General features: G+C 44.6%; 1 protein-coding gene and 1 long non-coding RNA gene across 5 annotated transcripts in view; both read right to left on the reverse strand.

The window, feature by feature from the left end:
* Window positions 1-5,544, reverse strand: part of LARP1 (La ribonucleoprotein 1, translational regulator) — a 72,304-nt gene extending 66,760 nt beyond the window's left edge. Inside the window, exon 1 of one of the 4 annotated variants that reach the window (XM_083603816.1) lies at window positions 4,566-5,544. In XM_083603816.1, the coding sequence (XP_083459942.1) occupies window positions 4,566-5,064 (499 nt within the window). In that variant the 5' untranslated portion in view covers window positions 5,065-5,544. The remainder of the gene's footprint in view (window positions 1-4,565) is intronic. The other 3 variants (XM_083603814.1, XM_083603817.1, XM_083603815.1) reach the window with 3 other exon arrangements.
* The window catches only part of LOC310758033, a 333,274-nt gene that overhangs the window by 66,760 nt on the left and 242,871 nt on the right, over window positions 1-23,643 (reverse strand). The window lies entirely within an intron of this gene.

Consider the following 23,643-nt stretch of genomic DNA (forward strand, 5'->3'; position numbering starts at 1 on the left):
CCCATTATTGCAAAGCTCAGATATAAGACAACTTCCTCCTAGCTAATCAAGCTCTGACATGCAGCACCTTTGCTTGTCCTAACTGCATGCAGAAAATTGCTTTTTAAAATCAAAATACGTTCAGTGTTTGAGAGTCACCAGTCTACATGCCACCAGCCTTAATAGCAAGTCCATTACTATGCTCTTTGGATGTTGATCCCATTGAAAACAGTGGGATTCTACACAAACATGCACTGACCATACCAGGTTGTCAAAATAAATAATCTACAACTGTACCTTCCACAAACTTTTGTAATCCACCTACAAATGCTTTTCAGAATTCTCAATATGCACCCTTGGACTGAACTTAGCTCCTCAGATAAAATCTTGTTTGTGCCATTCAGTGTAGCATCATTATTTAAAGACATTCCTGTAAGCAGCACAATTTAAAATCATTATATTTGGCATCACATTTGATGTTGCACTTCTATCTTACAACCCTTCAGTCTGTTGCCCAATACTACAGGCAAAATTCAAACAGCAAGCTGAAAAGCTCAATTATACTTTTAGGATGTCATATCCATTGTTCTGGGTAATCAAGAACAAGGCTGGTTCACACATAATGCCAAACAATGATTTGGTATTCCATGCATGAGCCTTGTGCTAGCACACTTCCCCTCCCCCTATACGTGCTAAGTCAATGTGACTTTCTTTTTATCACAAACCATTATTTTTAATTATGTGGGAGCTGGAAAATTATGCTTTGCACTTGTCTTGAAACCAGGATTACAAGTCTGCTTTGAGGTTTGCAACCTGGATTCAAGTCAAGCAAAATTCTTGTGGAACCAAACCAGGAGTTGGTGTTATGGCTACACTGAAACATAGCCTCCGGCATGGTCCATAGGGGCATGATGCAGCAACTTTGCGACTAAGTCAGTGCCAAAACCAGAAGCTGCTGAAAATTATACATATATATTTATACACTAGCAGTTTGATACAAGTTATAGACTTGTTTGCAAGTAGCATTTTTTCCCAAATCAGTTGTGGGCAAATTTCCCAAATATAGAAAAACAGCTGCCACATCACCTTTGCCAATATTAAGCTTTAGAAATCATTACTACAACGCACAAAGCTTTTTCTTAGCACAGAAACTTCAGGATGCTTACACATATATTTTTAAGCAGAAATTACTAAATAGAGAAAACTCCCATATTAAGTTTTTAAATTTGTGCAACATGCTATAAAAGAAAGCCACCTTAAACCAAAGCCTATCACATAGTTCTCAATCACTGCATGGTTCAATCTGGTATTCTCCAACTACATCATGTTTATGTTGCAAATTATATATAAAATAACAAGCAGCAGAAAAAACAGTGCTACGAGAGCGGAATAATTTGCCAAAGCTAGTATTGTACAAATTATGGCTACTGCTGCCAAGAAGCAGAAATCTTTGCAGCATTTGCTTTACCAGGGGGCTTTTTAGACAGCCCTACAAAAGGTGGATTACTGAAACACTATGGGTATGATCCATTTGCACCATGAGATGGCACTTGTGAACAAGTCAATTGGGTGGGGGGAGATTTGCAAGTACTTCCAATATCCCTGTCCAGTCCGCCCTCTCCATGCATTGCAAGTTAGCTGTGCTTGCATCAGGTGATGATAGAATATCAATATGGGGATATGTGAGGTGGCTGTCCTGTCATACCACCTACCTGTGTGCACACACAGGTAAGAGGAAAAGGGCATAAGAGAACAAAACTGTTAATCACTACTGGAATCTTCCGTTTGTAGGTAAAGTGCCCACCACACAAGTGCATTGTGCCCTATACATGTTTCTTTCACAAAAGTGACATTTCTTATTTAGGGACAAAGTCTATTTGTACTATTGTACTGTTATGGGCTTCCTCATAAAGTTTTACATATGTTCACCTACATTAAAGGTTCATTAAAAACAAAAACATTTAAATAATGAATTTCAGTTATGGTATCTTACCAGCAAAAGTAAAGCAAAAAAGTAATTTACCCAACTAGTTTAACACATGAAGTATCCCAAGTGTTCTAAGTACACTCAATATTATACAAAGCATGCTAGAAACTATCTACGTACTGGAACTTTAACCTCTGGAAGACTCGTTCATAAATATGTCCCAACAAGCCAGTATTATCATACTTCTAAGCTGATACAGTTGAACAGACTGGAAAGTATTATTAAATCTATTCTAATGATCTTGCATTTGTAATAATAAGCACTACCACTCCCTGATTTTGAAGGGAGAAAAATAGCATTTGAGCCAGGTGCTGCACAGCAGTGCGTCTTACAGGAGTCAGTAAAACTTGATGATTCATCATATAATATAGTATAAGCATTCATGAGCAATCTAGTATTACGTTTGGTAATAATAAACAATTTTGAAGACTTGGACTCAATAAAGCTAGCAGTTTAAAACTGCTCCTTTTGTTGTTGTTTCCTCAAAAAGCAGTTCAGATTTCACCTCCATAAGCTAAACATGAGCTTAGCTATCTCTCTTGTAATAACTTATGCCTGCCCTCCCTGCATATCATCCAGGAACATATGGAAGGGGCATATAAGAAATAGCTTTCTGGTAGTGGTCGGATTATGCAATACTCTCTTGAATTTCTCCAAGGCCATCTATATATGTCAAAAGGTGGAGAGAAAGTTGCTGTAACATTCCAAGCGACCGCCTCAGTGTAACAGGCAAGTCTCCAGCCTCTCTATTCCACTCTTCCCCCAGTTTCAAAGCTAGAAATAGAGGGCTAGAGCATGTCATCTGAATTCCAACTATGAACACACTGAGAACCCAGACCGAAGGTTTAAATGTCACAGTACTGGCCCAGTTCAAACGCCAAAGGGTGAAAAGGCCCAGCAGCATTAACCTACAAAGGATATAAGCCCACGTGGACTTTTGGAAGACCTTTGTCCCACATCCGCTACCATATGGATCCTCCAGTAGCATTGTAACACGTGTCCGCGAGTGTTTCGGGGTTACTGAAAGGGGGGAGGCGGTACTGCAGGGGACGGGGCCGCACATGGGAAGCTCAGCTTCCATGTGCGAGGCCTAGCTCATCTTTTCCTGCTCTCACCCGCTTGACGGGGGGGGGGCGGGGAAAGAGCGGGTTTCACTGTCACCCTCGGAAAAATACGCGCTGAGGCCCTGAGAGGAGGTGGGGGTTTTTCTTCGGAGCCGCCTGTCAAAAGAAAGGCGAGCGGCGGCCCGGGGCGGGGGTGTTGTTGGACCGGCGGGGAGTGAGAGGTCTAAACGCGAAGGCCCCACGGCGAGCTCAGGAGAAATCACATGCTCTTCGCGACAGAAAAACCACGTTGCCTTTGCTGCAGCGGAATGCTGGGAAAGGGAGGAAGCGCCGAGCACGGCGGCGCACAGAGTCACACACACCCACGCCCGGCCATTGGGCGGCGGGGCGCTGAGCGACGGGAGCTTTCAAACCGTCGCCAGAGGCACGTTTGCACCGGGGCCTAGAGCGGCGCGGCGAGGAACCTTCGGAAACGCACCGCCTCCCTCCCTCCCGCTCCCCGCCTCACAGCGCCGCCGCCGCTGGGCCGCGTCCAGCCTTTGGGGCCTTCCCTTTCCTATGCCTATTTGCATACAACATGCTCTCCTCAGGGGTCTTTCTCCAAAGGGGCCCCCAGCTGTCGGCCCCCCCCCACCGTGTAGAAGACAAATAAACGTTCGACAGTTTTAAACTACAACAGCCAACCTGCATTTTTAAATCCTCTCCGGCTACTTTGAAAGGTCACAGTCACACTCCACACACCCCAAATATGCCGGGCTTCCCTGCCGACTTTCGGTCGGGGTTACGTCTAAGCCTCACGAGCTCTTCTCCCCCTCAGCCAACCAACCACCACGCCATTTAAAAAGCGAGGCTATTGGGGGAAAGGAAGCGGCGTGTGTGGGGGGGGAGAGAGATCGCTCATGAAACATTCACGATCCGATCAATGCTGCAACGGCGGGGGTGCCTTCCGTGCCCGATTAAGTCTTAAAAGATTTATTCACTTCAGTTCCCGCAGGAAAAGCCCGATTCCCTGAGCACGCACGCGGCAAAGGGGGAGGCACGCGGGGGTGGCACCCTTCCTCCCTCTCCCCCCTTCTTTTCTTTCCCTTCAATAAAGGTAGTTCCACCCATGCCCAGCGCGGGCGTGTTTCCCAGCGAGCAAGGCCTTGGACGTCTCACGCTCGATTTCGAAAGCCCCGTCCCACCATGCATGCATCCACCCTCCATTTGCCTGCCATCGATCCCGCGCTCGCTCTTTCCCCCCCATTAATTTTTTCTTATAACGAAGCGGATCAAGGAGCGGAGGGCGAGGTGAGGTACAAGCAGGGTGGATGCAGATGGACAAAGACGGGGTGGAGTTCCACCGTCGGGGGGGGGGGGAGGCGGGTGTGTGTGTGTGTGGAGAAGAGAAAATGTCACCATATTGCGGAGGGAAGATCGCCCTTCGCCAGTGGCCGCGACGCTCTTCCTTCGCCGATTGCCCCAAACGAGACCACCATCACCGAAAGCACCGCCCCTCCCTCCCTCCCTCGCCCGGGTCCCCCGCTGCTACCCACCTGGGGGCGACTGTCCGTTGAGGGTGACCAGCGCCACCGGGGCGTTCTTAGTCCAAGGGTTCACCTTGGGCGGGGGGGCCTCGATGAATTCCTTGCGCCCAACGCCTCCCGGCTCGCCGCCCTCCTCGCCGCCGCTGCTGCTGCTACCGGCCTCACTGGGCAGCCGCGTCGAGTCGGTGCCGCCGCCGCCGCTCCTCTGGTGCAGCAGGTTCTCCTTCTCCTGGTTGTTACTGTCCTCCTTCTGCTGCTTGATGCTGGGGGGCTTGAGCAGCGCCCCGTTTCGGCGCAGATGCTGCTCCCCCACGTTGCCGCCGCCGCCGCCGCCTTCCTTGCTGCAGCTGTCGGGGCCGCCCCCCTTGCCCTCGTCGGCGTTGGCCTTCTCTCCTTGGTGCAGGAGGTGCTGCTCCCCTTTCTCCTGAGGCTTCTTCATCACCAGCCCGTGCTCCTCGGAGGGCAGCAGGGGGTTCGCGGGCAGGAGAGCCTCCACCTGGGTAGCCATCTGCGCCCCCGCGGAGCCGCCTCGTGCCCCCGGCTCCAGGCTCTCCCCGGACAACACGCGCCCGCCCCAAACTTTGCCGACTTCCCCCTCCCACCCCCGAAAACCGCCTCGCCTCGCCCGGAGCTCTCCTGCCTCCCCCCTTTCTCTCTCTTTCTGCGCCCCCCAACCCCTTCCTCAGTCAGATGCGCACCCCGGAGCCACGGGGTGGGGGCTCGAGCCGCCGGCTTCCTCCCCCCACCCTTGAAACCCAACCCCGGCGTGCCCCCTCCCCGTCTCCTCTAATGCCGCCGCAGCAATATGGAGAAGCAAGGAGACCACGCGACTGGCCGGGCGGGAGCGCGCGCCCTTCAGCCAGCTCCGCCTTAGAGAGGCCCCCGGGAGCGCGCACGCCGGTCCCGGCCGCGAGCGCGCCTAGGAAGTTGGGGACGGCGAGCGAGCGGGCAGGTAGCCCGAGCTCAGGGCGGTGGGTGCGCCGGGGACGGGACGCGCGCGTGCCTGATGCAACTCGGCGAGAAAGAGGAGACGCTCCTTAAAGGGACCGAAGCAGGCGCGGTTGCCGACTTGGGGCCTCTCCGCGCAGGCGCCGCCACCCTGCTTCCCGGCTCCGGCTAGCCCTCGGGAGGCACAGCACGGCCTGCTCGGCTCCAGCGAAGCTCTAGCTAGCTAGTCCTTCCAGCTGTTTGCTTTTGGGAGTAACCAAATAACGTAGCCTGCCGAATGGCCGGATCCTATGGATCCTTTTGGGAGTAGATCCCGCTAAATGCAAAAGCGTGTGGATAGAATTGCATTTCTTTCTCTCCTCGGTAGCAGCCTTCAGAGCCATTTAAGGCTCTGAGCAGGTAGCCGTCAGCCACAGAGGGGAATCTACTGGCTCCCACTTTCCTTTATCCTCCTAATTAGCATCTTCCCCTCTTCTGTACATTCAAACTTCGTCTAGCTTTGCGTCTTCCAATTGCAAGACTAGCTGGATCCATCAACCTCTCCTGGGAACTGTAGTTCTGTGACAGGCAAACTGCAATGTGCAGGATTCTTCAGGGGAAGTCATGTGTTTTAATTGTTTGGTTTGTACACAGCCTGACATTCTTCATGGATGAATGGGGATTTGAGCCTGAGTCTCCCCAGTCCTAGTCTTAACACTAAATCATAATTCTAACTGGCCCTACTGGATCTTTGTCCATCAATGGAACTTAGGCAGATAACCTACTAGAAGTGGAGGGGGAGAGAGATCCTCAGAATCTGGTTTCCAGGATTACACCTATCCCATGAATGACATGAAAAATCTTTTAGTGAAAATCTGGAAGGAAAGTGATAAAGGGAAGGTGCAATACTAAAAACGTACAATGCAATTTTGCCTCAGTGAATTTCTGGCCTCCCTTTCCACAACTGTTTTAATTCCTACAAACTATTATTAGGAACATAGTAGCATATAACAATGCCGGAACCACATTATTAGTTTGCTAAATGTATCTTTGCGCTGTATTTGACGGAAATATTTTTGTTCTTTTTTTTATAAAGGAGTAACATAATGGGAAATTTCTGCATCCCCCTGCAGTGGTACCACAAAGACATGGATTTACCGCATCAGTAAGAACTAGGTGTAAATTAAACAGTTTAGTTAAGCCAGTTGACCACAGACATTTCAAACTGGAGACCTTTAATCCCAGTCTACAACATAGCTCCTACTTTTCACTTTTTATCCGTGTTTGTTTTCTTTCTGCTTTAACGGCCAACTTGATAGACTTTCCCATTGAATATCAATATGCTAGTCTAACCAGTCTGTTTCCTAAATAAGGGAGGCAATATGGATTCAACACACAATATTGCATTATGTCTCAGTGTAAAAGTAGCTGCTTGGACCAAACCACCTTATAACCTTAATGAAAACTCTGGGACGTGTAATGAAGGAGGAGCATCAAACAGCAATTTTTGACAAGCAACACCTACATTCTGATACCTATAGAAACAGCTCGTATTTCAAAATCTGATTCAGATAAAAATTAGACTGTTGAAGACATCCATCAGAAGAGAACTACAAAACTATGAAAAATGCCTGCAGCATTTACAAATTATTCTAGCTTCTTTCTGGCACTTCATTTATAGTTACCTGTCATGTACACACCATCTCTAGTCTGGTAACAAGAATAATCTGTCAGTTGCAGTAATTAGGCCCCATAGAAACCCACCTTTGGGAAGAAAAGGATGTCATCAAATGACTATTTCCTGATGTGGAGTAACTGACAAGCATCACACAAACTTGCTTTACATGTGCTACCAGCAACAATAGTAAATGAAACATTTGTATACTGTGGGTCAGTATTTACACAACTCTGAAAACAAGGTTGCTGACGAATAGCTACATATTAAAACTTTAACTTTCAGAGAGGTGTAAAACAAGAGATGCATATGTTACAGATTGCTTTTCCATAAACTCAAAGTGGTTTTCAATGAATAAATTGGCACTTAAAATAGCATTTAAAACTGCAAAATAAAATAACAAAGCATGCAAGATTTATGTAAGACAACAAAAGATAACAGACTCCACTGGCTTCCAACTGAATTGGCTGAAATCACGCCCTTATCAGACAGTTAAAAAGTCATTGGGAATCAGCACGTCTTCCTAAAACCAGCTACATACAACTTTGTAATCTGGGATTGAAAAAATTCCACAGCATCAAAACCACCATTGTGGAGGCCCTGCTCCCAGCAGCCAAAGGTCTCACTTATTAATGGAATACAAAGCAGACCCTCATTTGATCTACTTATTTGGGGTGGAATTGACACAGGAGAGGTGGTCTCTTAAGGTGTATGAGCCCCAGACCCTGAAGGGCTTTAAAGGTTTAAACCAGAAGCAAACTGGCAGCAAGTGTGGATGATATAGGTGAAATATGTTCAAAGCTCCCCAAATTTGTACTGATTTGGCTGAAAACATACTAGCCGCCAATGCAGATAATATAATGCTAGCTAAACATATTCACACCTCCCAGTATTCAAATGAGCCAGGCAGTTGCATTTTCTATCCACTGAAGCCTTCAATAGCACAAAGTGCATTCAAGCCTTGAAGTTGATCACATAGTCAGATCACCTCTGTCCAAGAAAGGGCAGAACCTACATGATAAAATGCATCTGGTGAGATGTGTCTCTGGCCACCATAATTATCTGCTTATCAGAGATCTGGGAGTTGAGAAAAGTTTATACCTGCTCTAAGAGGAAGAGCAGTTTTTCAGGGTCTGAGGATGACTCGCCCACAGTATTTGTATTCTGTTTCAACCTGATTGCCTCATCCATCTGACAAAGCACTGGTTCGAGGCAGAAATGGCAGATTCCAGGTGCCTGATCACAGAAATCTAGAACTGGTTGTCATCAGCATACTGTTGACACCTCACTCCAAACCCCCAGATGAGCTTTATGACTTGATAGAGAGATGGGAGTGGGAAGACCTTTTTCAGCCAAGCACCATGTTCCCTGATGGACAATCTTCTGGTGGGTGGGGCCAGAGGCAAAAGTGGGTGGAGCAAAGTATGGCCACTACTGTTGTACAGTAAACTACATTTCAGTCACACATAAGTGAGATGTTTATACACACACCTATCACCATTCAGGCAAGCAAAAGGCATTTAAGGACACACTTCAACCAGGGAAAAGCAAGAATTGGAAAAGTGTGCCAGTGGTGAGGGGTGTGGTCTGGGGCTAGAGGGTGTGGCCTGGTGAGAGTTCCCAGGGCCTGATGAAGAAGTCTAGAGGGCCAAATTCAGCCCTCCATCCAAGCCTGAGGGTTCCCACTCATATTATAGATATCATATAGCTTCTGTGACAATAAGGGAATTAAACCATCTGAGAGACAGCACTAATATTACAAACAGATGACATTCTTATGTCTTTCCAATGTAGAACAGTCAGAAGTAGCCTTGAATGCTCTTATTTAGACCTATGAATTTATTTTGGTTTTTTTAAAAGCTAATTTGGATTAGGGGAAACAGAAGTAATAGGTAAAACAAAAAATAATCCAGACATTTATTTATTTATTTAATTATTTAGGTAAGTTCAGCCAGACAGAACGACCTGTTCAATTTTTAGGTGTATATTTAACAAAAGAAGATAAGGATCTGTACCAGAACAACCTGATCACTGTACAGTAGTTTGAAAAGGAGGGGGGGGGACCCAAAAGTGACATTTTGATATGGTCAGCTCTGAATCTATATTTTATAGGGTGAATTCAAATATCCATTTCATCTGACGTGAACTTTATGTTGTCAGATGTTGATGCTAATGCTGATGATTTATGGGGGGGTGAGAGGGATATGAGTATCTGCATGTCTTTCGCTCCCTCCCCTTCCCTGCACACACACGTGCAATGCAAGTAAACCAGTTTTGGATTGTGGTTTTCAGCAGAAAACTTGACAGAGAGGATGCGTTAAAGGACCATTTTTATTTTATTTTAGATTTTATTCTCTCTCCTTCCTCTTCCCTTCTGTGAATGTTCTATTTCAGATGCCTGAATCTGGTCAATTTTTGTCTTGAGATTTGCCAGTGCTCCGTTACCTGAACTGCATTGACTCTAGTTCCACTGTGTACATATTGCAGTTGCCTTTCCCCAAGAAAATAGAAGCCCTGGGCCCATATTTTAATGCTTGTGTGCTACTGAGACATATCTGTAATTATAAAGGAGCAAGTGTGAACTAAATCTATAGAACCTTTTTCAGCCCAATAGTCATATTCCCTTAGGGGCAACCTTCCAGGGCCTATATTGTGGGGTCTCAGCTACTCCATCCTATTTCTCTCCCTTTGGTTTTCCATTCCCTCCTCCCAAAGTTAGTCAGCATTCTATGGCCACTGAGCTCACTCAGTCCGGTCTTGGTTTCGGATAATACCCCCCTTCTTTTCCTTACTTAAATATTGTTGTATTTCTTCAAACCTTGCGATTCCCCCAAGCTTCACTCTTGAGGAGACGTTTACTTCTGATGAGTCCTTGCCTGTGGCCAGATTCCTGTTTGGATTGGCCAGGTTTCCCTTTGGTACTTAAGGCCCTTCCCTTGGGACCCATTCAGCCTTAAGGTCAGAGACTGAACTCATCCTGGGTGCGGATGGCCCCTCCTCAGCATCATCACAGGATCCTGGCCCTCAGACAGAGAGCCTGACCCAGGGCTTGGTGTAAGGGCGGGTCTTCTGATGAGACATGACAATCTCCCATCACCCCTGACCATTGGCCATCAGACAGGGGCTGATGGGAGCTGGAGTGCAACAACACCTGGAGGTCAAAAATCACACACACACACACACACACACACACACACACACACCAGGTATATAGTGTACAGTATAATATGCACAAACATTTCAACCGACTCATGCATGCCATATAACAACAATAGGAATAAATCAATAATTACAAATGCACAGTACCTTGTAATTTAGTTGATTGTATGTTAGCACAATGGTTCTGTCACCAATTTGCATCTCCACACTTAATAGGCCAATAATAAAAGGGAAAGTCAAATGAGTTGAGTCCAAGTTGAAAGAAATCAGTGGTCCTCATGAACTAGTTTGACAGGCTGATCAGGACATGTCTGCATTTCTCCTAACCTCTTAAGACCATATTTCCCTTCAAGTTCCTCATACAATTATTACTGTCGATTCAGCTGACTTCATCCTTGCAGAAACCTCATGGAATGCAGCTAAACGTACAGATCAAGGTTATTAAACTTCTCTGTTGCTGTGGCTTCTTGTTTTTGTATGCTTTAGCTCTTTTGAATGGCTAGTTAAAAAACTTTTTTTATACCAAGCCCTTCTGAGAATTCTCAGGGAGGGGGGATAGCATATAATATTAATGACTATACAAACAACAACAGGAATGCAGAAAAAGAAAGAGTAAATTGTTAGAGCAACCTGCAGATCTTTTAGCTCCATAGACGAAAAGAAGAGAATGAACAAAATGCATTTCAAAGAGTTCTAGTAGAGCTTTCTTCCTAATGACTGGAAACTTGTTTCAAGTGCCACTGGCATGAAACCATAAAGGTAAGGCAAAGTGTAGAGATGTACACCACAAAAATAAAGGTGAGACAATCCAGTGCTTCACAACTACATACATGCACTCTTACTCTTGAGAGTAAGATTTCTTCAAGGTTGCGGAACTTACTTCACAGGATCTAACTACCCATCTTCATACAATTTTTGAGTGTCCAGACAAGTGTATGCATGTTTACTTGGGAGTAAATCCCATGGGGTTGTTTCTAGACTATTTAGTTGCATTCGGGTACTCAAAAGTAAGTCTTGCTGAATTCAGTGAAGCTTACTCTCAAAGATGGAAAAGATTGTTGATTTTGGTTCCCTCATTTCCTTATTTCCCCCCATCTTAAATTCAGCTCTTCATATTTCTGGATTTTTTCTAAACAAAAATCTTCATGAAAATGCACCAGCATTTTAAAGTGAATTTCTTCTAACAAACACATTTTTGTATGCTCTTTTGACTAATGTACACATTTTTGCAAAAAAAAAATCAAATCCCCCTACTATGATATTATAATATAATGCACATGTGTATGTTATTTTCACTAATATATTCATTTTTATGTGCACTTTCCTCTAACACATGCATTTTGTAAACACTGGTTGATTGGAGAACTGCATTGCAAAATTTGAATAAATGTGCATTTTGAAGGACAGCTATGTTTCAGTTCTCAAATTGTTTTGAAAAGTTTAAATTTGTTAGATTTTCCTTTAAATGTTAATGGAATCACATTTCTCCATCATTCCTACTTCCAGGTTAGAGTGTATACAACTGCAGACTTAGGGTGGTATCCAACTTAGGTAGAGCAGACCCACTGAAATTAATGGGCCTAAATTTGTCGTGTTCATTATTTTCAGTGCATTTATTATGAGTTGGACTAATATTAGATACAACTCATAGAATTTAAGTGGGTTTGACTCCCAGGTAAGTTTGCAGAGGATTCCATCCTTACTGCAAGTGCTATTGTCTAAAGCATCACTGTTTGTTTGTTTTTAAGGGGGGGATGTTTACTAATCGCAAACACTGTCCAGGTTGTACTTATTTACAAGAAGGCCGGCACTGACAAAAGATAAAGGCAGGCTGTAGTATAAACACTCTTGGTGCTTAGCAACCTACATACTAACTCAACTTATTTTCTGCTAGGTTTACTTCCCACATTCTCCTCTGCATGCACGTTTCTTGGCTGAAAATTGATAAAGTTACCGTATTTTTTGCTCTATAAGACTCACTTTTTCCCTCCTAAAAAGTAAGGGGGAATGTGTGTGCGTCTTATGGAGCGAATGCAGGCTGCGCAGCTATCCCAGAAGCCAGAACAGCAAGAGGGATTGCTGCTTTCACTGCACAGCGATGCCTCTTGCTGTTCTGGCTTCTGAGATTCAGAATATTTTTTTTTTGTTTTCCTCCTCCAAAAACTAGGTGCGTCTTGTGGTCTGGTGCATCTTATAGAGCAAAAAATATGGTACACAACTGGAATCAGTAACACAGAGTTACTGCGCTATGTTCACGAGGCAAAATGGAGTGTTTTAAAAGTTTTACAGACTTTGCCTCCCTTTCAGATTTCCTTGAGATGCCTGGGACCAAGACAGCACGATGCATTTGTGTATTGAATTCTCTAATTATGATGATTCGTTGTCAGATTGCTTTGTGAAGAACTAATGACATGTTGAACACATTGTAGTCAATCTGAATTTTCACACAGAGGGGGAAAAGTTTCAGGGTTGGTTTCAATTGTTACTTTCTAAACAAGTGTCTTGTACATAATCCTCATATAGAAGATAAGTGATACAGAAGCCGCTAGAATGGAGGTTAAATATGCAAATCGGATCAGTTAACCAAACATTGCCCTGAGGTAATATGACTAGCTACTAGAGAGATGGCCTTCTCAGTGGCAGTGTCCTATCTGCGGAAGGTTTTCCTCAGAGGTTTGCCTGGTTGTGGGCCAGGGATGTATTTTATCACAGCACAAAAATCCAGGGGTCCATGAGGGTTCAAGCCTGGAACCTGAAGTCTCCTTGGGGGAGTCCATAAGCAAACCTCCAAACTGATGGTGACCTTGAAGGACCATTGGACCTGGACATCCCTGTCCTGGGACTAGATGTTGGATCAGGACTTGTAGCCCATCCAGTTAAACCTCTCGCTTAACGCAAGAAATCAAGAGTTACAGTCTACAACAGCTGAGGGCTGCTAGCTCTTGAAAATCCTCAGCTACAACTAAACAGCAGTACAGTGGTACCTCGGGTTACATACGCTTCAGGTTACAGACTCCACTAACCCAGAAATAGTGCTTCAGGTTAAGAACTTTGCTTCAGGATGAGAACAGAAATCGTGCTCCGGCGGCGCAGCGGCAGCAGGAGGCCCCATTAGCTAAAGTGGTGCTTCAGGTTAAGAACAGTTTCAGGTTAAGACCGGACCTCCGGAACGAATTAAGTACTTAACCTGAGGTACCACTGTATTTCCAACAGACAGATATGAGTGGTGAACAGTAGTGGCAGATTCACAATAATCTTACCCACCTTTGTGCCTTTTAGTAACAGTCTTGCAAAAATTGTCTAAAAGGATGGCCTTCAGATTCTTTAACAAATCCCATGAAGGATTCTAAATATTAAAAATGGTGCATCTCACTATTGGATTTTTAAAAATCTAATATTGCAACACAAGACAGTAAACTGGATTCTCACTTGGAAAAACCCTTATATTCCTCAGATCCTTGACATCTGCTCCATTATTAAAATAATCTTCATTAATGTTACACTTCTAGCAAAATAGATATACTCCGAAAGTGACCTCCTTGTTCAACAATGATGCTCCTAGACACTTGATCTAATCTTTCTGGTAAACTGACGCCCTCTTACTGGGAATATTCTCTTTTGTTCCAGAAGTTTTGATGTACTAATAATTAACCCACACAACCTGGCACAGTCCATGTTCTTTGTATTTTGTTCTGATCATTTCGCCTAATGAAGAGGTGTGTGAAGTTGACTTTGTGTCCATGGATCGTTTGGTCCAATGCCAGATATCATCTCAACCTAGTTATATTGACTATATAAGTCTGTCAAGCTCATCTGCCCTATGAATTCGGATCACATTGTTCCAGTCAACAGAACACATTAACAACGGTTGAAGCATCCTTGCTTCTATTGTGCTTCATGTGAGCCTGCTATTGACTATCATTCAGAAAATATAGCAGGTTTGAAATGTGCTGCCTCACTTCTAAGAGAGGGGATTGGTGGGGAAATGCTGCACTATTATTGTGTAATCTCCTTTGACGTCTAATACATTCCAGCACACAATTTAAGGTCCTGATATGTGATGTTTCTGGGAACTTAAACCAGGGATTGGCAATTCTTTTTGTTGTTGTTATTGTTGTTGTTGACAAAGAGCTCCTAGATTTTGTTCAATTCATCATGTGCTGCAATGGGTCAGTGCATCTGGCTGTTAACCAGAAGGTTGGTGGTTTGAGCCTACCCAGGGGCGGCTGTGGGCAGGATTAGTCCATTGCATGGGGTTGGACCAGATGACCCTCAAGGTCCCTTCCAAGTCTACAATTCTATAAACTGTTGCAGACAGCAGTTGAATATTGCCCATCACATTACTGGAGGTAAACACCAACTCCATTGCTTTCCTCATGCCATCTTCTTCTTTTATTTTGTATGAGAAATACTCCCCAAACTTTTTTTTAAAGTCCCCACCCCCCAAAGAGTGTTATCATTCCCTTGCCACAGCCATGCCCCACCCATTTTTGAAAACTTCTCATTTTTCCTTCCTTCATTTCGTTTTTCAGAGGCTGTGTGCTCCTCTGTGTCTCCCTTCTCACAATGACTTACGTAAAGCAGAATGTTGCACTACTGATGTTGCATTGGCACACAGCACTCAGAGTAAAGCTTTTCTGTTCCTGGAAAAGTTCTAAGATACAGTTTTGATCTGTTATTCGTTACAACAGGGACAGGGGTGTGGGTGTGTGATCTCAATATTCTTTTCAGTACTGTTTTTAATGCATTTATTCATTGCTTTTTACACTTACGAGTGTCTCAGAACAACTTACAAAAGCAAGACAATAGAAATAACATAAGAAACCTTTAAAACCAAATATAAAAACACAGATAGGACAGTGAGCAAAGTTTTAGTGTTCTAACACACAAACCCTATTTCTGGTCGTGTCCCTCCCTCCTTCCAAGTGTCCTTTATCTCAGTAGCCTAATTATTTTAGGGGGAGGGGAGGAGCAGAAAACTTTCTTTTGCTGGTGTTGCTAATCAGTTGTTTGTCAGAATCTTTGCATATTTGCTGCAAAACACTCAGAGATTTACCAGTAGATCTGGATCAACCTTCTGCCCACCCCTGCATTAGAAAGTTTCCTGGCTGCACCAGAATTCAGATTCCAGCAACTTGCCTAACAACAAACACCTAATTCAGGAACTGCTGAGGATGCTCCACAGAGATCTCTGGGGGCTACAATTCTGAGAACACTAACTAGGAAGGAAGCCCTGTTAAGGAATAGGTTGTGTTTATTGATCATTCCTCCTGATTTGCTTGCAGTGACATCAGAAGATGCTGGCTATTTAATGAGCATTCATTCTGATTTATTTGCAGGATGCAAATTTTATCCTATGCTTTCCAGTGTATTTTCACATCACTTTGCTTATTGCGAAAAGCCCGATCTTTTGGGGAAGTAGGTGTGTTGCAGAAGACCTCCTAATGAACTATAAATGTGCAGCCTACATTTGCCAGAATGTGAAAATAGTGGAAGCCCGGAAGTGCCCTAATCCCCCAGTGTCCTTCTGCATAGGAATGCCTGTAAATTCTCTTAGCCTAGAAGTTCTATTGATAGGACAGTGAGCAGTTCGTGGTTATTCTGAAACTGTGAAATCCCTCTATGGGTATAACCAGAAAAGGCTGAATTGGAAGAAAACATAAATCCTTGTTTCCTTTGTGGCCCTGAGCCTCTGCACAAGGGATATGGTTGAGTTAGGAAACAAGCAAACAGAACTTTCTCCATTTCTGTACCAAAGCATTAATTTCAATTACAGGCAACTCCCCATTTACGTGGGGGTTATGTTCTGAGGCCCTGCACATTTAAGTGAAATCGCATATATCAGGAACACCATTGAAAAAGCCTGCAAACACCCACCAAACCTCCTTGCTCAAACTCAAACTCTCCACAGGCCTCAAAGGTCGGTGCAAGGGCTCCTGGGACTGTACTTGCAAAGGCTCATTGGATTGCTAGTTGCTGTTTTCACACAATTTTTGCTCTTTTCATGCTCTTTTACAGCTGTTTTTGCCCCTTTTTGTGCCACTTCCAAGTTTGCAGTGATGCGCACATGTGCAATCGCATGTGCCTTGAATGCGTGTAAATGGGGAGTTGCATGTATAGCCCTTGGCTTGGCTCACTTTTTGGTGCAAATCACTTAGCATGTGGTATATATGCTAAGGAACTCCTATACACTATTTATACCTATTTATCTACTTGCACTAGGGACGCAGATGGCACTGTGGGTTAAACCACAGAGTCTAGGGCTTGCCGATCAGAAGGTTGGCGGTTCGAATCCCTGCGACGGGGTGAGCTCCCATTGCTCGGTCCCTGCTCCTGCCCACCTAGCAGTTTGAAAGCACATCAAAGTGCAAGTAGATAAATAGGTACCACTCTGACGGGAAGGTAAACGGCGTTTCCGTGTGCTGCTCTGGTTCGCCAGCAGTGGCTTAGTCATGCTGGCCACATGACCCGGAAGCTGTATGCCCACTCCCTCGGCCAATAAAGCGAGATGAGCGCCACAACCCCAGGGTTGGTCACGACTGGACCTATTGGTCAGGGGTCCCTTTACTTTTACCTTTATCTACTTGCACTGGCATGCTTTTGAACTGCCAGGTTGGCAGAAGCTGGGACAGAGAAACGGGAGCTCACCCCGTCGCGGGGATTCAAACCGCCGACCTTCCAATCAGCAAGTCCAGGAGGCTCAGTGGTTTAGACCACAGCACCACCCACGTCCCTATACATTCTACCATGGGGAGACACTCTAGGGCTGGCCCACTCATGTGGTTAAGTGCAGCAACTGCCTCTGGCAGCGGGATCCACGAGGGCAACAGATTCCTCCCTTGCTCCTGGCGTAGATCTTCATCCACACCTTCTTCCCTGGCAGGGGACAGGCACTGTTTGGTGTGTCACTTCAGGTGCCAAAATGTCTGAGGCAGGTCCTGAATCACTCCTACCTCCTTTAGCGTTACTTTGACCTGATATTCAAGGTGTCCTCCTGCTCAGCCCTGTCTTCTTCTTCTTCTTCTTCTTCTTCTTCTTCTTCTTCTTCTTCTTCTTCTTCTTCCTCCTCCACACCCTCCCTCCTCCTCTACAGCCTGCACACAGCACCTTTGTGCAGCATACTTCACCGGTAGTGATATTTCCTTGAGGAATTCAGGCAAAAGGGCAGGCAGATGCCAAATCTGTGAAAACACCAAGCTGCTTCAGCTTCAGTTTCCCAAAGGAAGCCTTTCAGGTGCAATTAGAAATTGGGGAGAAATTCAATTCCATTTCCATCTAAAGGTAAATTTACCAAATTCACACATTCCAAAAGAATGCACCAACGGAAACACAGCCATCCTTCATAATTCACACTTACTTAAATATTGCAGTGTGCTTCTCCAGATAAGAAAAACACAAATGAGAAATTGAGAGAACTATAAAAATGACAGTTTTCTCCATGCTTAGGTAACAGGCTGGAGTAGTCATCAAACGCTGACGGGAAAGAGAAGGAACTCATTAGATTCCCCAGTCATTTGGCAATACAGAAAGAACATGCAGCCACAAAGGCACCCTTTGTTGTCCATCCTGTGCCCTGGGCCTTCTCTCTTCCTTTTTGCTGTTTAAGTATTTTTTTTTATTTCATTTGTGGAACTGCCAGTTTCTACACTGTACGGCGGGGATAGCCAACATGATTCACTGCACATATTGTTCACCTCCCAACTCCCAAATCCCATTAGCTTCAGAAATCATGGCCATTTATTTATTTATTTCGGGGTATGTATACCCCACTTATTAATCAAAGTTCTTGAGGAGACATACAACATATTAAAAACACAATAAAATAGAAATATATATATATATATATATATATATATATATATATATATATATACATACATACAATAGACACTACACCAGTGCACCTCCCTGCCGCTCTGCAGAAGAGTTTCCTGGGCTGCAAATAACTGTTGAAGCAGTTATATGTTAGTCCCACACAGACCAGGATATTATTACTGGGTGGCTGCTGCTAATGTCCCTCACAGCCCCAGACTGGTTGTCGTTTTCATTAAATTACATTATACCATTTCATATTTTATTACTGTTCACTGTCCTGGTATCCATAAGATTAAGGGCTGGTTTAGAAATGTTTTAAACTAGCACATAACAAATACAGCATTTCAAATTAGGAACATCCATCTTTCTTCTTGGAATGGATATGAAATATTCACACACACTCCATGTGAAAAAGATAAATCCAACAGAAAGCAATAACAATTCAGATGTCCAGCTGGGTTTCTCAAGAACATTCCTGGATTTCTGAATCCTGTTTTAGAGTCTACACTCTCCCTGTCCATATTTTGAAGTCTATGTTCTGCCTGTCCTGTTCCTCTCATTCTTAAACAGCTCTGCACAGTTCACATTCCCAGCAAAACAACTCTCTGCTTCCCCTGCCAATAACACCCTGTCAGCAACTGGTCAGCGAGTCTGAGGTAAAAGGGGTTTCAGCAGAGAAGTAAAGTGCAATGCCAGCAATAGGCCGAGGGCTGCTATTGTACAAGCATGGTCCATGGGACACAGAGAAGGGATTAAGAGATCTGTGTCAACAGCATGCTTGCATATATAAACAGTGCAGTGGAAAAGAATTCAGGTTCACACATTCATTATCACTGATGAAGTCATCTGCAGTAAAAGCCAAGCTCTGCTCAGGCCGGGGCACAGCATTATTTTAATTAGCCGTGGCTATTGTGCTGTTGCTGGGTCTGGGTCTCAAGTTGGGGCTGATCTTTTTTGGTGGGGGTGGGATGAAGCCACCCAAGAGGTAGACTCCATCACATTCAAGAGCTTGGCATCTCATAGAAAAAGAGTCAGGGAACAATGGGAGAGATACCACTAGTCTGACGCCTCATCTCTCAACCCAGGAAAGTGCTGACTCTCCAAGTGCCCCTATTTCCCAGGGACATTCCCAGATTTGAAATGTTGGAGGGTATGAAAGTGATGTAGAGCTGGCCCGATGCTTGTGCCTAGGCTCAAAAGCTCTCTGCAAGTGATCAGTTCATGCCTCTGGCAAATGTGATCTTTCCCTCCCCCAGCGGCTCACTACGTAGGGAGAGGAAGAGGGGGAGTAATAGAAAGAGGGAGAAAAAAATTGAGTGGTTCCACCCAGTTTTGACTCCAACACCACCTACAATTGTAGTTAGCCACACTCTGTCAGCATGCAGCCCCTGACACATTACCCCTGAGAGAGCGTGGCCTGGAAAGTAAAAAGATTGCCCATGAAGGAAATCAAGTTGTTAGTGTGGCACACAAGGCATTTTGATACTCTGGTAAGAGCACTGTTAGGAAGCCGTTTGTTCCTTCACCAGGGCTCTTCTCAGTTAAAAACATGGAGTTAGCATGGACCTGAAGGTCACCTGCTCAAACGAGAAGCATAAGGAGTCAAAGGCCATTCTCCCTACTCTAGTGCAGCCCTGCACAAATTGTGACCTTCTGAGTCAAACACAAACTTCCAGCCAGGTAAAGCTGCTTGACAGTCCCATTTTATTTTATTTTTTAGCGTTCCAGGCAAGTGGCGTAAACAGCAAGTTCATCTGGCTCCGAATGGGCTGTCATATATAACTGGTGAGCTGTGTTCTGCACAGTGGACCATGCCGTGTGTAGGAAGGAGTCAAACTATCTGTCTACAAGCCCCTCACGGGTAGAGAATTCCACAGCACTTTAAATCTTCCTGTACACACTTTGCCAGTCCAAATTGGTTTGATGAATTTGAACCATATATCAGAGCTGGCCCTAGATATCACTCTCTTCTCCCCAGCCCCCTCAATTCCATTTACAGAATCTGTAAAGACTTGCAGCTGAATCTTACTTCAGTCCTGCACCTTCCGCTTAAGAACAACAGGCTCAGTAGTGCATGGCACACACGGTTCTGTTCTCTAAGGAAACTCAAGTGGAACAATGGAAGGTGCAGGCTGCTACCCCTGCCCACTGCCCACTGCCCTGAGACAGCAACCTCATTCAGCCTAATGATAGGACCAGTCCTGCTTCTACTGAGCAATGAACATGAGAAACCACAGAGAACTCTCACAACTTTGATCCCAAACAGGTATAAATCATTCATCTCGGGCAGAGGAGATGTATGGGCTTTCATCATATGCCGAGATTGAAGCAACTTGTAACATCTCTCAGAAAAAGCAACATAAATGCATTTTCTAATGAATAGCTCCCCAAAAAGGACAGCAGTGGCAATTACCTCTCCCATCGATTATTTTATTAATGAAGGCATCTCCAGTACCAGGAACCACAAGGCCAAGGTTGGATCATAAATCTTGTTACAGATCTAGAGTTAGTGAATGTTAGAAATTAGTAAAAGGGCAGAATTTAGATAATTTTTGGAGTATTGAAGGGAAGATTCCAGGCCAGTGGAAAAATACAGGCCAGGGCTTCACGTGGGACAGAGATCACTAACATGATGAAAGGTCTTGGTGGCTCATCACAGAGAAATCCTTGGGCCAGCAGAGGTTGCCAAAGTTATGGTGAATGATGTAATTGGTTAAAAATTCTCACCTTTTAAAACTAGGCTTGGAATAGGGGAGTGAGCGGATGGGGAGGAGTTTCTTGGAGCAAAGTGTTCTGGGAACAAGAAGGGGGAAATAAGTAGAACTCCATGCAGGTGCTGAAGGTCAGAACCATCTAGGCAGGCTGGGAGAGAGACACAGAGATGTACTGGAATTTGATACTATGGGGAACAAGCCCTTTGAAATGTGAATGCTGTAAACTCTGCAGCTCTGTGTTGAAGACCTTAGGTGTAAATATGTGTAAAGTAAACCATATTTCTTAAAGACACAAGCCTCCACCATGCCTTGAATTCCCAATTGAAACACAACCCTGGGTAAGTGCCTGTAACTACCTGGGATTTTGCTATGCTTGGTGGAGCTTGGAGGTTAACACTATTTGGATAAATTGATAGAAGCTCTTGGAGGAAACAGGACACATCTTCCTGAATTTTTACTCTGAAAAGAGCAGAGGACTAAGGGGTGTTTAAATGACCCCTCCCCATACATGCAACAAAGACAACATGATCATGACTACTGGCCATACCTCAAAAGGGGTGCCTCTCCTCCTGTGGCTGTCTGTACCTTCTGCATTGGTATGAAGGGACACTGCACACAACAATATGCATATGCAATTCCTCCATGCAAGCAGAAACTCTGGCCCACCCTGATTCCCATTCACATACAGCAGCCACCACACATATCCATATGCATGTAGGACCCTTTCACATTAATGCTGAATGTGTAGCTACTGGCCAGCAGATAGCAGATAGATGCAAAGCTGCTCCCTCTCACGCATTAAGCAGAAGCAGGGGAATGATGTTGTCTTATGAATTCCTGCCAATGACACCAGAATATGCCTGCTGGTTCCACCTGCACACACCTTGCTACATATCCCACAAGCTCTGAAACCCAACTCAGATATAAGGCAAAGGACAAACACGCAGCTAAGAATGAACTGCTGCAGTGGCTATTTGCAGACTGAGAGATATGTTACTGTCACTGAAAATAAACATCCCTGCAGTACATTATTCCCTGGACGCTGTATGTGTAATGGAACCAGACTGAGAAGTTTGTCTTCAGAGCTGCACAAACATTAATCTGATGACACTGGTCTAGGTGTGTGTGTGTGTGTGTGTGTGTGTGTGTGTGTGTGCATTTTGTAGCACACAATGATCTGGTTTACACCTAATACTAAGCCAAATTATGGCTAAGCACAAATGAGCAAATGTGCAGGTTCAGTGTTTGTCCCTTGGTTTTGCTGTTGCTGAGCTACCCATGGTTTGGATTAGTTTTACATCTGAACCCAGGCTTGTGGTTTATCTCACTCCAAATGTTGAGCTGTAACCAAGGTTTGTTTTTTGTATACCACTTGTGGTTTGTCTAGGGGAGACAAACCACAAGCTTGGGCTCAGACATAATGCTAAGCCAAACCATCATTTAGCCCTGGGTAGTCTATTTACAACAATCAACGTAGGAACATAGCCTTATATTGAATTGGACCATTGGTCCATCTAGAATAGAATAGAATTTATTATTTATACCCGCCCATCTGGCTGGGTTTCCCCAGCCACTCTGGGCGGCTTCCAACAGAGTATTAAAATACAGTGGTCTGTTAATCATTAAAAGCTTCCCTAAAGAGGGCTGCCTTCAGATGTCTTCTAAAAGTCTGGTAGTTGTTCTTCTCTTTGACATCTGGTGGGAGGGTGTTCCACAGGGCGGGCGCCACTACCGAGAAGGCCCTCTGCCTGGTTCCCTGTAACTTGGCTTCTCACAGCGAGGGAACCACCAGAAGGCCCTCAGAGCTGGACCTCAGTCTCTGGGCAGAACGATGGAGGTGGAGACGCTCCTTCAGGTATACTGGACTGAGGCTGTAAAGGTCAGCACCAACACTTTGAATTGTGCTCAGAAATGTACTGGGAGCCATCTAGCTCAGTATTGTCTACTGGCAGAAGATCTCTAGGATTTCAGGCAGGATTCTCTTCTAACACTACCTGGAGATGCCAAGGTCTGAACCTAGAATCTTCTGCTTACATAGCAGGTGCTCGACCACTGAGCTATGGCCAGCCCTATAGCATTTGGTCTGCTGGACACGGACGGGGCATGCAAATAATCTTTTCAATTCTGAGTCAGAGAATTGAAAAGAAGGAGGGAAGAACTTTTAGATGATATGTTGCTCATACAGGCAAGCATAACAAGCTTGACAAATTCATATATACTGAACTAGTTAATTACAGATTTCAGCGCCATTCCTAGCTATTCCTGCCTATAGCATGTTTAAATCCTACCCAAGCACAAAGCACATGCCATTCTTTCCTATGAAAAGATTGCAAACAGGTTAAGATACAGAAATCATCATTCATGTTACCTACAGAACAAGAGAAAGAGTCCCTAACTCTGCAGCTGAAGTGATCAGAAGCAAGAGAGGGCATTTGACTATGTCCAGCTTCTCTTAGCATCACTTTCAAAAACATTGTAAGCCATTCTCTGTGACAAGATTTATCTACCAATTTACCTATCAATATGTTCACTTCTGTTCAACCAGCAGAGATACAGGAAGTGTCTCCTCTTATGCATGCGGTCAGCTTCCTTCCAGTCTGCTGGCATTTTTAAAAGGATCTTTGTAGGTTGCCTGTTGTTGATGTTGTTGTTGTTGGCACTGCTCCTATGCCATTTAGAATATCTGGATCCTGTATCTAATATGCTTATTTTGTTGACCTTATTCATAGCAATCTATAATTCATTTATTGCAGAGTTACCCTGTTAATTAATAAATTGGATTGCTCTGGAATCAATA

This window comes from Podarcis filfolensis (assembly GCF_964270895.1).
Source record: "Podarcis filfolensis genome assembly, chromosome: 2".
NCBI classification, from domain to species: domain Eukaryota; kingdom Metazoa; phylum Chordata; class Lepidosauria; order Squamata; family Lacertidae; genus Podarcis; species Podarcis filfolensis.